Source organism: Bactrocera tryoni, chromosome 1, assembly GCF_016617805.1.
Source record: "Bactrocera tryoni isolate S06 chromosome 1, CSIRO_BtryS06_freeze2, whole genome shotgun sequence".
Taxonomy (NCBI): Eukaryota; Metazoa; Arthropoda; class Insecta; order Diptera; family Tephritidae; genus Bactrocera; species Bactrocera tryoni.
This window is the reverse complement of record NC_052499.1, coordinates 53,084,173-53,102,299: the sequence shown is the minus strand read 5'-3', so window position 1 is coordinate 53,102,299 and position 18,127 is coordinate 53,084,173. Positions and strand designations below refer to the sequence as shown.

Here is an 18,127-nt window from a genome sequence, read left to right as displayed (position 1 = left end):
TGCCAAGATCAGACCACTATCGCATATAGCTGTCATACAAACTACACTCGAACAAAATCAAGATTCAGTCATTTTGTACCCCTTTATGCTATAGGAATTGTAACTTATAATTGTGAAAGGTATTCTTCAACCGAAGTTAGCGGTTTTTCTTGTTTTCTATGAAAGATCCCACCTCAATCGTCGTAACTCCACTAGTTTTAATTAAAAGACGTTTGAATATTTTTTAGCGTTTAGTAATTTGGTTTGATATATGTATTTTGTTTTTTATTATACATCAAAATTTCGTTCACAAATGAACAGACTTACTTATTAATAGAAATAAATTTAGCAATATTAATTTGCATTGACTTAACTGACTAATTGTAAATCATTTGTAGCACAATTATCCCGCTTGTGTGTTTTCATAGTACAAAAAGTGTTTTACAAAATTACAATTCTTACACGCTAGTACTAGAATGTTTTCTACTTGAGACGCATTCGTCACATTTTTACTTAAAAACCTATTTATTTATGCCAAAGTGCTGGGATGTCCATTAAACTGTGCATAACATTTAACCCGACAAAAAACAAATGACATACCCGTTAACATATACGACTTTTGTTTCCAGTTATTTTTTTTTTAGGTAAATATATTTAATTTATATTTTTTACTTACAGACATATATGTGTACATGAATGTATAGACGGAACACCCATTATATATTAGAAGTACATATTTATACAAATGCACTTAGTTACACATTACGAAAAAAACAATTAAATAAACAGCCACACGTCCATATTTTTAGGAGCTCCGACGTCTCACGCTCACTTACACTTACACATAGTTAGCATTTTAATCAACCAACCATGAACGGTATTCTACGTTTGCACTTTCTTCTTCAAATTCTCATTCTCATCCAGCTTTGTGCTCTCCGTGCTGCTCGACTCCGCATCGGATGCGTCAAATTCAGGATCGGGTACCTCCGCATAATGAAAATGACCAACCGATGGTGTATCATCTGACTTATCCGTCGTGGGATGTGTGCCATCGCCATATTTATCAATAACGCGACGCACCAAATCTTTCGAGGGTTCCTTCATATCCCAAGCCCAGCCAATGCGATGGAAGGCATCCAAAACCATTGTGGTGAAGTTGCCGAAATAGTTGCCGAGCTCAGCTGCTTTGTAGTCCCAGGGGAAAACGTGGTGATAGTTGTGCCAGCCTTCACCCATGGCAATGAGTGAGACGTAAATGTTCTCAGTGGGTCTGATGCGACTGTTAACAGGACGAGACAAGCATATATTTGATTTTGTTTAGCAAAGAAAGTGTTTAATAAAAATAGATAACTGGGCTTTTTAATATTGAGTAATATTCTGCACCACTTACTTATCATAAGGCCGTGTGCCAAACATGTGGGCGGCGCTATTCACCGACCATGTGAAGTTCAAACTGCTAACATAACGGAAGAGACATTGCGTAATGAAGGCCAAATAGAATTCCTCACCCCAAAAGTAGACGGGCACCATGGTGGGCAATACAAAACAGAGCATAATTTTCAAGGGTATAAAGTATTTCTGATGGAACTGCACGACAGGATCGTTCATTACATCACTCAAATCCAGCTGACGTCCGCGACGTAAAACTTCGGGGTGTTTTAGCATCATTAACCAGCCGACATGGGCGAAAAAGAAACCACGATTGGAATTGTGTGGATCAGCATCGGTTTCCGAGTATTTGTGGTGCACACGATGATCGCGCACCCAATCGTAGAGCGTATTCTGAAGTGTGGCGGAAATAGAAGAAGCAGAGTTTAAAACAAATACTTTTCATACGAGAATAATAGTTAAATAAATATGTGTTTCGGATATCCGCTTAATTGAGTCAATTAGCACATTACGCGTATATTTTTAATGGAAACAATTAACAAATTGACTAAATTAGGCGGCTGTTTGAAACTCTCAAATAAATTTAGTAATTTTGGAAAAAAAAAACTTGATATTTTATGACATTTTTGAAGCAACCGCCACAAATTAGTTCTCTTGGTAAAGTGCTATTTAATTAATCTCTTAATTGAAGTTGGTCTGAGCACTTAAAACGTATATGTTTGAACTTAAATATTCCACAAGGTGTCAAGTTGTATTTTGAGTGAAAAATATTTGTATTTCGTACGGCTATAAATTTATTAAAAAGATTCATGCAGCGCATCTACAGTATGCCCCACTTAATTGGTCCACAGAATTTTATAATTTTTATACCCTGAACAGTATGTATCAAGCTTGTCACGCTGTTTGTAATACCAAAAAGGAAATGTTAAAGAATCTACAAAATATGTACATATATAAGTTATCAGCACCACGAGCAGTCGATTAAGTCATGCCCGTTACTCTGTATATACGCGAACTAGTCCCTGAGTTTTTGAAATATTGATGTGGAATTTTTTTGCACACGTCATTTCCTCCCAAAGAAGGTGTTCATTTGCGGAACCGTCATACTAACTGAACGATCCAAATCCAGCCCTTGTATGGAAAACTATTGTATTTGACGAGATATCTTCACCGAATTTGACATGAATTAATTTTCAAGGAAACACTACCTTCTCCGAAGAAATTGTTCCGATCACACACCTATAGCATGCTCTATGGAATCTTTTGTGTTCGAAGAAATCGAACTAAACGATTTTTCTTGGTTTACCTAATTTTCTAAACTTTTTTCTCCCATTGAACAAAATTAAGCGATTAATAATGTATATACTCGAATCTGGATATATTAAGCAATATTTTTTGTCAGATTCAATATAAATTTCTTTCGTTTCACAAACGAAGATAATTATCTTAATAAGACTTAATTATATGCCGAAATTAATTGGTTGTAATAAACGAGCATATAAAATAACTTGAGCGCCAATTAAGCGGAGTTTACTGTACCAAAAGTATTTAGTATTTATTGTTAGGTAATGCATTCAAAAAATAAAATATAAATAAAATAAAATAACTAAAATCGACATGCCCAAGCAATACTGGCTAATTGAAAGCTGAATTAACCCTGTTAATGGCTTGCTTTAACACATTTTATTAGCAATTTAAATTTGTTATACGTAACGCACGTAGTTTGCTCATAAAACACACTAAACCGTAATTACAGTGCTAACGGTAATTGATATGCATACAAACAATAAACATGACAATCGTATAAACACTCTGTAAGTGTTATCTGATAGTAGCTGCAGGTTAATTATATGATTTTTTTCTGGTATTTCATTACCTGTCCAGCCACCGAGAAGCAAAGCATCAATATGCTGCGTAACGGTACATTGGCCTTAAAAGAGCGATGCGTCCAAAAGCGATGAGCACCAGCAGTTACACCAAAACCGGCAACGCCGCCCATAAAGAAAGCTGTGATCGGGAAGAGAGAAATTATTATTAATAAATAATCAAGTCCTGTGCAGTAATTTAATTGCATAAGCTTAGCTTAACTTAATTATATAGTATGAATAATATATATTAAATTCTCAAGGCTGTATCTCCAAAGCTATTACTGGGACCAACTTGAAAATTTAAGACAATAATCTATAGGTGTTGTAGAATTTAATTTGGCAATAAAAAAATTCGATTTTTTGAAACGTGTAGACCCATGTAACTACAAAACTAAGCTCTACAATAAGTTACAACGTTTTTTTGGTACCTCGAATTGTATTAAGAATAGGCATCTATGGTTAAAAAAACTTTTCAATAAGTGGACTTGGCGCTGTCCTCTAATAATTTGAACGTACATATCTCCTAAATCATTCAAGCTATAGTAATCAAATTCGTAAATTGGATGAAACCTCCGTTCTCTCCTCATATAACGGTTTTGTTAAAAACTACTGCCATAAGTCACTAGACATACCATTTTATATTCAAGATGTTAAAAGAAGGCTTTTTAGGAGCTGATGTGAAATTTGGACAATGCCGCCCACATTGGGGTAAAAAAACAATATCTTGGGACCTACTCGACAGATTTCAACCAAATTGGGTGTGTAATATTATTCCGACGTGCTTACATTACAGCGCAAAAATGGGGGAAATCGAACAAAAAACACGTCTTTTCGATTTTTTATTTGCTTCTTTCGCTTTTAGGTATAAAAATCAAGCACAAAATCAATAAATCGACATAAAGCTTTGCACAGCTTAAGGTGTGCCACCTGCTGACCAGAAATTGTCAAAATCGGACTACAATTGTTCAAACCGCCACTTGCCGAATATGTGGACCACAGTTCCAATTACGAACTTACGAACCAAAGATATACTTAGGTCAATCTATCAGATGTGTTATAAATATTCGGAGAGAATCCTTTCCTTATAATAGCATAGGCCTTTCTTACTTGTTTTTTGTTTGAGTACATTGTTGTATATTCTGTTATATTTGTGACATATTTTTGCCCGAAAAGTTTCCTTTTACACTTTTTATTTAATTTGTATTATTTTATTAATTTTTATTTTACAAAAATAGTTTTCAATCTCTAACGATTTTCGATATGTTCTTTTGCAACTATTATTCAAAACGGCATTTTTTTGCTGATCTGATAAGCTGAAACTACGATATTTCCAAAACATTTTACTACACCTTTCTATTTTTCTATGAATATGTTGGATTCATATTCTGGAATTTTTATGAACTATCTTCCTAATTTGTTTTTTGATGAGCTTTCTGAATTAATGTTCAAAACCGATTTACTTGAACTAAAGCGTATTTTATAGACAATTTTATTCTCAAGTGCGTGATAGAGCGTTTTTCCGAGAAAAATGGCATTTTGACAGTTGTTTAAATATTTTTATGTCATTACAAAATTCAGGCTTACATCCCAAAATTTTTCGAAATTCTCAAAACCGGTCTACTATGAACTTTATAAAACTTACTGATTAAAAAAAAAATTTACTTTTTTAGTTCAGGAAGTTGACGACCGCAAAAAATGTCAATTAACGGGATTGTCATTATTTCCTAAACATAATGTTTGTTTTTTTTTTTTTTGACTTAAAATAATTTTTATTTTGTAGTTCAATAATACCTCTTAATATATATGCAAAAAAATCGGTTGCGATCTGTTTTTATTCTCCCATAATAAAAGTGGAAAAAATTACCTTTTTTATGGTACTAGAGGGGGGGATATCTACCAACCTAAAGCTCATAGTTCTGTATTTAGGGAATTCTTCCTGTTAGAGTAGCAAATATTATCTCAAATGCCGAAATCGTTCAGGTTTTCATTTCCTAATAAATTAACCTACATACGTTTTTCGCTCCAAGAAATTTATTTTACATACAAAATATACATATGTGGTTATTGAACGATGTTGGCCGCTTTCAATAAAAATATTTTATTTTTCTTATATAGTTAATATCATCGATAAAATATTTTATTTTCTCTTATATAGTTAATATCATCGAGTCATCGAGTATCATAAGAATTCATTAGTAGTGGAAATTTTTTTCATTTCATAATATAAGTAATAGAAAATAATATATTATCACTACCCAAAAATAATAAATTCTGTACTTCCCCACTTATAACTTGCCTAGTAACTGTAAACAACTAGTTTCTTAATTGCTCAGCATCGTTTTTTGTACTCTACTAACACAAATCACACACATTGCAGATTCATCTGAAATTTTGAGACGTCACATGATGCTCTATGGGAAGAATGACTTGTAGAAAAATGTGTGTATCAAAGATTTTGGCTTGTCATCATAGCTCTAATGATTTTTACGATTTTGTCCCCAAATTAACTCTTTATGTAAATTTTATTTTGACATTAACTTGTTAAATTTTAGAGAAAAACAAAAAAATTCCTACCAATTACCATACACACTTTTTTTTTTGTGAACGTTTTATGGAATTCTCCACTCTTGACAAAGTCAGTAAGATGACGATAACAGCAAAAGCGCATGCGTGCAAAGCCTAATTCGGCATTGTATGCATGTCATCATATGTAATTGTATGTATGTATGAGAAACGAATACATGGCTTTATAACTTGAAATTCGTAACCGATTTTGTCAGAATTAGCGAACCTAAAACGAATTAGGCGAAAAAACACCGGCCGTGCACGAATTAGAATTATTAAAAATCAATAGACTTAATTGATTTTGCACTAGTGTGAGTGAAATAAATATTGTGATAATATTCAAGCGATTGGCAAAAGAAGCATCGTTAAGATAACCAAATGTTCTGTCGAGTTAGTGAACGAGGTTGATTAAAATCTTAGCGACTTGAAGTAGAGTAGTGACTTCAAATGAAGACTTGTAAAGGGAAAAAATTAGATTAGTTTGAAATCAACACTTCAAAGTGTTTAGGATATTTTGGACATATAAATACCGAAAGCAAGTTAATTGATATTAACTACAGGGTATTTTTGAGATAGAAGCACTTATAAATTACGATTTGAGGAATGTCCTGCGAACTGTGGTCTATTGTGTTCTCTCTTGTTATAAAAAGACTTCGTGTAACCCAGACAAATCAAAGGCAGCTAACGGTTGTAATGTGTTCTCTTATTTATCGGATGGATTCACTCCTTCGCCTTGGCATTGCGGGGTAAACATACTCCTTGTTCTGTGTCTCTGCCCTTTGGCCACAGAAGCAACACAAAACCGTTGCGTATTATCCTAATCTGTGCAGATAACACCGTAGTCTACAGTAATCACCATAAAACCCCACCAGCTGCCTTAACTAGTTCCTGCAAGCACGATCAGTTTCTTGAACTGTTTTGCATCGTCTGTCGCAGCCCAGGCATTATCTATTTGACTTCGTAGCTCGTCTCGTAACGTGTGGGAGTCTATCAGATAGTTTGCCGCAGCTTTTTCCGCCAGGAAATCAGCGAGCTAATTTTCATTGATGCCTCTATGCCCAGGATTTCATGCTTGGTTTACCCTGCTTATCATTAGCACTCCAATACTATTATTGATCTGATTTCAACGGACGAGATTGCCTGATGCGCCGCTTGACTATCACTGAGAATGGCAATTCGTTACCCGTTAGAAATTTGCTCCCGAATAATACGTGCATATCTGCTTTGAATGATTTGAAACCTGCTCTTGAACACTAATAGTTTGGTACGTGGTTCCACTGTACCAGCCCTAACTCTAACTGCCGAGCAGTCTGTATACCATAACATTGTGCTTCTACGAAGGTCACCACGAGTATGATCTAGGACTCATGAGACTTTAAAGAACTTTCGAAATGAATTTGATTGATAAACTTGACATGAGAGCAATTCGTTCTCTCGTCTTCTGTCAAACATATGTATTTACTTTTCTATGAAATTCTAAACAACTCAAAAAATGTATTATATATAATTCGGGACATCTTTTCCAGCTTCTTTCCTATTGAGACGCAATGAACGACGGTATTATAAAAGACTTTTGCTGTAAATTTTTCACTCGAGATAATATTACGAATATCGACCTTCTTACATAATTAACCACTAAACAAAAAATCCATAGAAGCGCCTATTCGTTTATGATTTTCAAATATGCTGTTAAGACAGGAAGTTATATAATTTGGCTTTACTATACAAAAACCTTTATGGATAAAGATATAACGGGTGATCCAAGTGGATGCACTTTTTGCAATAGCCTTTTTTTGACAGATCATGCGTGATTCATGTCAAGCTGTCATGTTATATTTGTTCAGTACTGTTTGGCATTTCATCATGAAAAAACTTACACCTGAACAACGTTTACAAATCGCTCAACTTTATTATGAAAATTCACGTTTCGCTCAACTTATGGTCATCATAATCGGCCTACTGAACATACTATTCACAACACCATCACCCATCTTGAGACCCAGCATTCATTATTGCATAATATGCGTCCAAATGGACCACGTCCAGCACGCAGTGAAGAAAATATAACAGCCGCAGCTGAGTGTGTATTCGACGACTGTGGAGAGCCGATTCAACACCGTTCGCAGCATTTCGGACTGACGTATGGAACGATTTGGCGCATTTTACGTCGAGATCTTAAACTGAAAGCGCGCAAAATAGAGCTTGTACTAGAACTGAAGCCGCTCAACCTTCCGACAGCCCACGTGTCACGTTACAAGTCGATAATTGGACTCAGATGGTGGACCATCGTCGCAGCGACCAACATTTGAAAGTGATAGCCTTCGAAAGAAAAATATCAAAGACACTTCTTTCGATTGATAATAAACACTGACTTAGATTTGAAGTTTCTTTGTTTTTTCTTTAAAAAAGTAGGGAACCTCGAAATGGATCACCCTTTATAATATGTGTATGTAGTAAACGGTAATTGTAACCTAAACATATATATATATATATGTATGTATGTATGTATGTACTATATTCTAAGTGCAATTATAAAACCGTCTGATTGAACTGAAAGTGGTAAGATCCGCACTTTTTATTTAGTATGTGTGAGCACCTATATGTCAGCCTACTGCATATCTTACATACTTCTATATATATAAGTATATGTACATTTACAAATACTTTTTTACACAGCCACATGTTTACATACACATATATATATTACAAATAATTTATTTGTTGTTCAGCTTCAGTCTGCTTGCAATAGTTTGTTGATCATTTGAAACAATCGAAATTAACCTTCAACACACTCGGTTTCTGCTTTTGCCTTAAATTTATCAATTTTTTTTTTTACTTTTTGGTTAGCAACCTAAACTGGTTATTACTCATATTTACTAAAATCCAAAACCACTCGAGTTTGCCCGACTTCAGTGAGTTCGATATTTTGTTGATTGATAACTTTTTGAAAAAAATTCGCCGCTCGGTTTCGAATTGAGAAAACGAGGAGAAATTGATCACCCACTTAACGGCACGAAGGTCAATAGGCACATGTGTTATGCAAGCTTAAATGCATAATTATGAGCGTTTTTTTCGTTTTTTACATTTTATTGTCAAGTGAGACAAAGAAGAGCACAAACAAAGAATATGAAAAGTGAAGAAATCATTTCAAAGAGTATGCGAGTAAATTTTACAACCGAGAGAAGACACCGCGTATTATTGTAAAAATATATAGGCATCGATTTTGAATGAAAGATACGTGTATATACATATATGTACATATATGTGTGCTTGTATATGCATGCATAACATTTTCTACATACATATATACTAGTTTTATGGTGAATATATAACCATATATGTGATTTTCCTAAGAATCTACATTTGTGAAGGTAAGAAATAAGAGCTTGACATTCAGAATTTTTACACAATATGAACGTACATATGTATGTATGTAACTCTCAACATACCAAATTTAAATAGCAAAATATTTATTGTTATGTCTCGAAAAAACACCTTTTGCAGGAAATTAATCACCGTAAAAAGTAATGCATTCAATTTCCGCATAGAAGGGGAATTCCCTACAGAATCGTAGGCCAGTGCGGTTCGCCAGCAGTTTTTTTGGGTATTTCACTTCAAGTTTATTTATTTTTTTGATTTAAAACTCTAAAATCGCTCGACTATTGACTAGCTATAAATTTTGATTGGCCATTCAAAACAAATTGCCAACCAATTTACAATTCTTGCTTCTCTACTTTATTCTCATTAAAAGTCGCTTTATTAATTTGTAGTTATCGGGCATTTCGGCTTTTACGGAAGTCATATTGTGAAAATTTTTAGTCAATTTATTGGATATAATATAATTTTGAATGGTTTTATGTTACATAATATTACTATTCGATTTTTTAAAAATGTGTTCTGTGTTAAAACACAAGAGAATTTTCTTTTATATTAATTTTTCTGAGATTCTAAAACTCAAGAAAAATTTCATTTATATTAATTTTTCTAAGATTTGTGTAGTTTTTCATTGAATTTAATAACTAAATACCTATCTGCCAATTTTGTTAATAAATTTCTGAAGAAATAATATCAAAAACACTTTATACCAACAAATTAACTACGGTAAGAGGCAAGCATATGTTTTGTAATAATTGACTAGGCTCTTCGGAGTGTCACATAGGGTTTATACAATCTCAGAGCATACTTTTAATTGCAAAATTGAGTGATTATGCAATTAAGCTATAATTATTGCAAATTCAACTTTAAATTAAGCAATTGAGTAATTAAGTAATAGCCCAATTAGTACTTGATTAACTTTAAATTTATATGAATGTCTCCATTCAACTCGGTCATCCTGAAATAGGTCCAATGTTAGATGGAGAGTGTTTAATTAGCGAGAAGACGACCTCACTTTGTTTGCAAGTTCCAGCTAATTTTACAAGTTTCTACTAAACACGGTCATAACTCGAGCGAATCGTAACTCTTCCTGTGTATTTACGCAAAGCGGTAAGACGCTACTTCTTCCAAACTCTATATAAAAAGATTTTCAGAGTTTTGGTTTTTTGGCAGCTACTTGCAAATAGCTTAAAAACTCGTAGTTGATATAAGCTGCTGAATGAAAATTACTTTAGAAGCTTAATAAGTATCCAATTGCTGCTACTGTCTGTGTCTAGTTGCCTGAGTGTCTATTTAAAAGTTAAAAACATAGGGATGTTTGCCTTAAACGAGTGGCGTAGCTTCCTAAGAAAAATCAGAAAAATATTGTGGTAGTTAAAGCTATTATTAAAATGTTCAAAACAGTTAAAAATATGCTAAACTCTCCACTTTATTGAGTCAGATAGAGATTTTTCGTAAACTATAAATCAATGAAACACTTTGCTACTGTGCAACAATTTACTGTTATTAACCTAAGCTTTAATACATTTTCGCAGGTGAATTTGTGTTCAAGGGTATAAAAGAACCGTTATCTTGATTTTGATCGGTTAATAAGCGGTGTCTATGCACCAATAAAGATGAAGTTTGTAGCGCAGCTACATACTTTAGAAGTCAGATTGAAACAATTTTTTCAAAGATTTGCTGCTTTGCTTTGGTCAATAATCTATGCTGAATGTCGTTGAAATATTTCGCCAAATAAAAAATTTTTCCATACAATAACTCAATTCTAACCGATCAATTGGTATGTTAGTTATATGGTACAGTAGTCCGATAGCGGTGACTTCGACAAATCAGAAGCTTCTTGGGAAGAAAAGCACGAGTGCAAAGTTTTAAAACGATATCTCAAAAACGGAAGGACAGCTTATCGTATATATAAATATGTCTAAATTGACTCAGCTCGCCAAGCTGATCATTTCATATACTCGCATACTCTGAAAGATCTTCGACGTTACCTTCCGATTGTTACAAACTTCGTGCCAAACATAAGACACGCTATTCAGGGTGAAAAAATATTAATAAATAAACGCAATCAACCAATGGGTTAGCATTTATGCGTGAAAACCCCTTCCGTGAATATTGAAGTGGCCCTCAATACGTGCTGTGCTAATTTCAACCTTAAATAGTTCAGCTGCTGCGCTAAAAATACCAAGAAGAAACAGTCAATAAATTTTTGACGCAACAGTTTAATCACTCAGAAATGCAAGCACTTCAAGCATGTAAGCTTGCAAACAAAAAAATAAATAATTAAAGCTTTCAAGCAGGGCAGGCCAACTCCTTATTTCCCATGTGAACTGCAGCGGCATCGCAGACAAGCGCCACACACACACACACACAAGCGTGTGTACATGTGGCACGTGCAAGCGGCCATTCAGCCTAACCCCGTGGGTCCTACGAGAAGCATCGCGATAACTGATGCTTAACTGATCTTTCGCACACTTCATCGTTGGCTCAATGTCAAGAAACCAGACGAAAAGACTAGGCTGGGCAAAGTAGGCAGAGCAAAACATAAAAAAAGAGTGAAACCATCAATGCAAGTGTGTGCATATTTAGTCTGTGGTTTTCGGCGCAGCCAGAAAATGAACTGCATGTACAGAGCTTACAGCAATAAATATTAAAATGAGTTGGTTTTCACAACGATCGATAAAATTTTGTCTTAAAATTAATTTATTTAAAATGAAAGAAAAGAAACTAATTGTACGCTCTTGGGGTTTTTCTTTATTATTTTTCTCTAGATTACACACTCTTATACCATACATACAGGCATAGATATGTATGTATATACAATTGTACATAATTATTTGTAAGAGCATGAAAATTCATGATTTTTCTGTTGATTCAGTTTCTCTTTGCTTTATTAGATATGTTTATGGTATATATTGACTATAATCTGCGGTCTCTCAGACCCTAAGAGCACTAGAGGAAAGAAGTGTCAACCTACTTCAAGGAGTGAATATTTCCGAGCCCAAGATTTGTATTTTAGACTTTATGTTTAGACCTTCCCTATCAGCTGTCGGCTATCAAAAGCCTTTAAGCCCGAAATTCATGGCACAGCTGCACCGACTCAAACCACAAATATGCGTCAAATTTCGGGTAAGCAGCTGTTAAGGGCGTAGCTGTCATATTACTATTATTATTATTATTATTATTATATATAAAATTAATGTCAAAATACACAAAGAAATCAGCTGCTCAATTTCTTGTGAAACCAAATTTGCGGTGAAGCGAAGGCAACACACCAATGCGAGTACACCAACAGTGCCAGTGTTTCGTAAACTCGTTTTATTGAAGACGTTACGTTTTATGATGACGTAGCAAAGAAGAAGAAAAAGATATTTCAAAATAAAATAAAATAAAATAACACACATGCATACTTGTAAGTAGCGCAAAGCATGAGTAAGGTGACATAATTCGGCTGCGAGGAAAACAATTAATTTTTACCAGCCAATTCGTTGTCAAGAGCGTTAAGTATGTATATGTGCAGACCATATATGTATGTATGTGTGTGTAAATACATTAAATTATTTACAAGGCATTTTTAAACTCAAGCTAGTTTCATTGCAATTTAAGTCTGTGTGGTAAGACATTATATGTATGTAAATGCAAGTATATATATCGACATGTGCTAAAAACGTGCATATGTACATACATACATATGTACTTATGTGCTCTTCGGAATTACTCTTTCATAAAAACTAATTTGCCTTCGCAATATTCTGTTTGAATAATATATGTATGCAAATTAATTTTTTTTTTGCTGTTAACTGTGATGGATCAGCAATGACAAACCTTCGAGCGTATTACTGTCTGAAAAAAATGCTCATAAAACCCATTAGCCATTTAGAATCGGTTAAACAAAGTAAAAACCGTTCACGACTCCACCCAAGCTATTACTATGTACCTAAGTTACATTGATAGACGCATTTCTTATAGTATAAAAATGTTAAAAATAACTTTCGCTCGATTTTGATAGGTATCTTTGTATGGCAGCTATATGCTATAGTGGTCCGATCTGAACAATTTCCGCAGAGTTTATATTGTTGCTTTAAAAAATAATTCCAGCCAAATTTCATGACGATATCCCGTCAAATAAAAAAGTTTTCCATACAATAACTTGACTTGGTTCGGTCAGTTTATACGGCAACTGTATGATATAGTGGTTCGATTTGAACAGTTTTTTCGGAGATTGTACAGTTGCCTTAAGTAATTATTTGTACCGAATTTCGTGAAGATATCTTCTGAAATAAAAAAGTTTTCCTTACAAGCAAATGACTTGGATCGGTCAGTTTGTATGGCAACTGTATGATATAGTGGCTCGATTTGAACAGTTTGTTCGCAGATTGTACCGTTGCCTTAAGCAATTATTTGTACCGAATTTCGTGAAGATATCTTCTGAAATAAAAAAGTTTTCTATACAATAACTTGACTTGGATCGAACAGTTTGTATGGCAACTATATGCTATAGAGGTTCGATTTGAACAGTTTTTTCGGAGATTTTACCGTTGTCTTAAGCAATTATTATTACCGTATTTCGTAAAGATATCTTCTGAAATAAAAAAGTTTTCCCTACAAGAACTTGACTTGGATCGGTCCGTTTGTATGGCAACCGTATGATATAGTGGTGTGATATCAGCGATTCCAACAAATGAGCAGCTTCTTGGTGAGTGAAAAACGTGTGCACAATTTCAAAACGATATCTCGAAAACTGAGAGACTAGACAGGCAGACTTACGGATATTGGTAAAGCGACTCAGCTCGTTACCCTGGTAATTTATTTCCAACGTCTCAATTTGGATGTAACAGACATCGTGGCAAACAAAATATACCCTGGACAAGGTAGACTAGAAGATTTTTAAACTTATGCCAGAAACTTTAAGAGCTTCGATTAATTGAGTTTATCTACTACAATCAATTCGATTGGCTTCTCATAAACTCAAGCTTTAAAAATGATCCGCCAAAAATAACATAGTGAAATGAAATCGTTTTTTAGTATGAGTTTTTTGATTTTGTGTTGCAAGGTTTTGGGCCATATGGCTTATTTTTATAAAAACCTCCAGCATATGATATTCATATCACCGAAATTTAGCTGTTAGCATCTCTCGTAGTGTAAGCCATTTACTATGGATGTTTTCAGCCGAATTCGTAGAATAAAATGATCCAATAAAACTTCAGACCTTGGAGTGCACCAAACGAATGCACTTTGAGTCTGAAAATATTTTTGCGCTTAAAGTTTTGACTGCCTAAATAAGGCAACTACGCTTGGTGTTATATCAATAAAAGTAAAAGAAAAAAATTTGGGTATGTTTTTAAAAATTGGTTTATTCCAGCCAATTGAAATCTATTTACAGCGCAGTGAATGTTTTATCATTCATTTCATTTTTCAAAATTCGTATTATTTCTTTGGGATAACCACAAATTTTTCAAAATCTTAGAAATTTGGGACACGTTTGCGCAGTTAAAGTTTATTTTGGGCACAGAACCAATCAAAAATTCCAAGTTTACTAACCAAAGTTTAGAAATCGTTCTTGGAAAACGATTTTAATGATAGAAAATACCACAATATTTATATAACACACGGTTTTTAACACTGTTTTGTGCAAAATTTTATAAATTGTTGCATACTTTCCGTACTTTATTGGAAACTGCACATTTTCTACATTTGAAAGCTCGTCAGATCAGTTTTATTTTTTCTTCAATAATAATTTTTTTTGTCAAACTTTATTTTGAATGACTCTCGACTTTTTTCTGGGTATTGGAACAAATTAAGTTCCGCGTTTTTCGAACTTACTCCACAAAACGATGCCTCCGAATCTCGAAATTGAGTTTATTGAAAGCTTTATAGTTAATTATCGGTTATAAACTCTTAAAAAGTAAAAATGTCATCATAGAAACCTAAAAATGTTAATAGGGCAAGGCAGACTATTGTTTTCTTTTTTTTTTAAGTATGTCAGTTGGCCCATAGAACCTAGATTCACCACCTAGCTGGTATAGAAGTAAACGTCTAAGCAGATTTTTAATAAGTTTCAGGCCTTTCGTCGTTACACCAGATTGAACTGCATGAAGGCTTTTTATCTGTAAAAGTTTGGGATCAGCCATAGAACCTAACTTAGCCTTATGAACTACTACTAAATATTTTTAAAATTTCCAATATGATTATTCATAGAATCACTCAAATAGAGCACCTAACTGTAAGCCTTTAATGAATAATTGATGGATTTGCAGAAAAAATAATGCAGCAAGGGATTTAGTAGGGTCGAAGACCCTTTGAAATAATATCAAGCACTCAGTTCATATAGTTTAACTTTGCTTTTTACAAAGAGTTCGCCATCGAAGCATCTACAAACCACTTGAGATTTGTTTTACAAATACCAAACGAAAAATCTTCGCAAATGCAAATATTCCCAGCCATAAAAGTACTTGAATGGTCAAATATAGCCAACATTACGCTAACATTCGCCTCACAGATAGCATCACTGCAGCAAATTGATGTTAATTTACAAATACCGCTATATTTATGCTCCATTGTAAATCTATGCTGTCAGCCTGCATTTGAGCGGCAAATATCATAAACAGTCTGACAAAAAGCATGAAAAACGAAAAACCGTTAAATGCAAACGCAAAACAAACCATGCAAAATAGACAAATGACAAGTGGCAATTATATGAGCGAACACAAAGGCGGCAAAGCGCGGCATAAAAAGTCGACAATTGCGGAAACTCTTATTTTGGTACTTTCAACGATCGTAATGGCGGTTATGTAAGCGCCCAAAACAACAATCAACATAATTATGACACATAAGCGCCAAACTAAACAGAAGGAAAAACCAAAAACTAATGCGTTTTAAATGCCGCGGAACAAACTTGAAAAAAGAAGTGGCGAAAATGAGCAAAGAAAACGCGCAAAAATGAATGCTGGCACGAAGGGAGTTACAGAGCATGCGTGATGCCGTCAAATTTTAATAGCCATAAACATTTTTTTCATTATTACCGAAAGATTATAAAACTTAATGCGAAATACTTTTATGTATTTATAAAAACAAATATAAGATTTGAAAATACTCAATGTTAGAGAAAAAAGTTTTGATATTGCAAGGCAAAATTAAATGGATTTGAAAAATAGTATTAAAATTTACTGTTATGGTGGTAGCAAAAAAAAAAAGTAGCGTCATCTCGGTATTTAATTTAACTATACACAATTTTCAAATATACATACCTAAGTAAAAAAATCGTTTTATATTTTTTGTCTAAAATGTAAAGATTTCCAAAAGAAAAAGCAAAACAAGTGCTTTAAATTAAATGTCTAAATGGTTCAAATTCATATGTGAACTAATGAAAAAGTATTTCAAAAAATTTCGAAAATTTCAGATTTCAAAAATTTAGGTTTTTTGAAATATTCATGCGCAAAGCAATAAAAAATTATTTTAAAAAATATCAAAAATTTCAGATTTCTAAAATTTCAGATTTTTTTTTAAATATCTTTCCAATAGTTATAACACAAAAAATGCCAAACTTAAACATTTTCTACGTTATAAGACTGCGGGTATTTAATTTTGATTACATTTTTCTCACAAAACATTTTTTAACATTACAACCTGAAAAACCAAATACTTTTGTTGGCTATACTAACAACTAACAAAATAATCAAATTATGCCTTGTGACTGTCATGCAGCGTTATTCGTTTCAAAATCTGCAAATCATCTATATTTATAACTGAAAAATGCAAAAAAAAATAATCGAATTAAACGCTAATGAGTCGAATGGCGCCCTTGTAACGATTTCACTACGATAAATCAACAACAAAACGCTGTTGTAATATAAGATGAGATGGCACAATTATTCTAACTGTATAAGTGGTTGACAATAAGTGCACAAAGCGGAGTTGAAAACGACTTTTAAACACTCAAAAAAAAGATACAATATTGTGACACCAACTTCAAGCGGCACTAAAGCAGCGCAACGTAAAATAACGTTACAATGTTTTGAAAACAAATTTTTTGTATACAGTTGATGAATCAAGGCAACTTTACAATTTTTTTTGTATATACATACATATGTACATACATACATGTACATAAAAATGAAGAACGAATTCGAAAATTTCTGTTATTCAAAACCGTTTTCTAAGTAAATAAAAATAAATTCAGAATGTTTTTTTTTGACGTACATACATAAGTACATATTCATAGAATTAACAAAAAAAATTGAAATGAAAACGCTTGATTTTCAAAAAAGTTTTCGAAAAAATTAAAATTCAATTTTAATTTCAAAACTTACTTGCTTCATAATGCACACATAACTTAGCGCTCTACTTTCTATATTTTCATATTTCTCCCGTTTTTAACCAAAATAATTGAAAATAAAAACACTTGATTTTCAAAAAAAATTTCGAAAAAAAATTTAAATTTGTTTAACTTCCAAAATATACTTGTTCATAATACTCACACACTTAAAGCTGCACTTTTTATATTTTCAAAATTTTTCCAAAAAAAAATTGAAGTGAAAAATGCTTGTTTTCAAAAAAGTTTTCGAAAAAGAATTAAAATTCAATTTTAATTTCAAAACTTAATTGCTTCATAATCTCTATATTTTTATTTTTCTCTATCATTTAAACAAAAAAATTTGAGATGAAAAACACTTGATTTTCAAAAAGTTTTTCGAAAAAGAATTAAATTCATTTCAACTTCAAAACTTATATGCTACTTAATACACACATACATACTAAAGAGCTCTCTATATTTTTATTTTTCTCTATCATTTAAACCAAAAAAAATTGAGTTGAAAAACACTTGATTTTCAAAAAAATTTTCGAAAAATAATTAAAACTCATTTTAACTTCAAAACTTAATTGCTTCATAATACACACACACTTTAGAGCTCTACTTTCTATATTTTCATATATCACTAGTAATTAAACGA

General features: G+C 32.9%; 1 protein-coding gene across 4 annotated transcripts in view; it reads right to left on the bottom strand.

The window, feature by feature from the left end:
- Positions 1–232: 232 nt before the first annotated feature.
- The window catches only part of LOC120766472 (acyl-CoA Delta(11) desaturase), a 30,781-nt gene continuing 12,886 nt past the window's right edge, over positions 233–18,127 (bottom strand). For 3 of the 4 annotated variants that reach the window (XM_040092014.1, XM_040092010.1, XM_040092011.1), the window contains 3 exons: positions 3,245–3,375; positions 1,370–1,761; positions 233–1,258 (listed from right to left, as the gene is read on the bottom strand). In XM_040092014.1, coding sequence (XP_039947948.1) covers positions 862–1,258; positions 1,370–1,761; positions 3,245–3,367 — 912 coding nt within the window. In that variant the 5' untranslated portion in view covers positions 3,368–3,375 and the 3' untranslated portion in view covers positions 233–861. Of the gene's footprint in view, positions 1,259–1,369; positions 1,762–3,244; positions 3,376–8,668; positions 8,761–18,127 lie in introns of those variants that run through there. The other variant, XM_040092012.1, reaches the window with a different exon arrangement.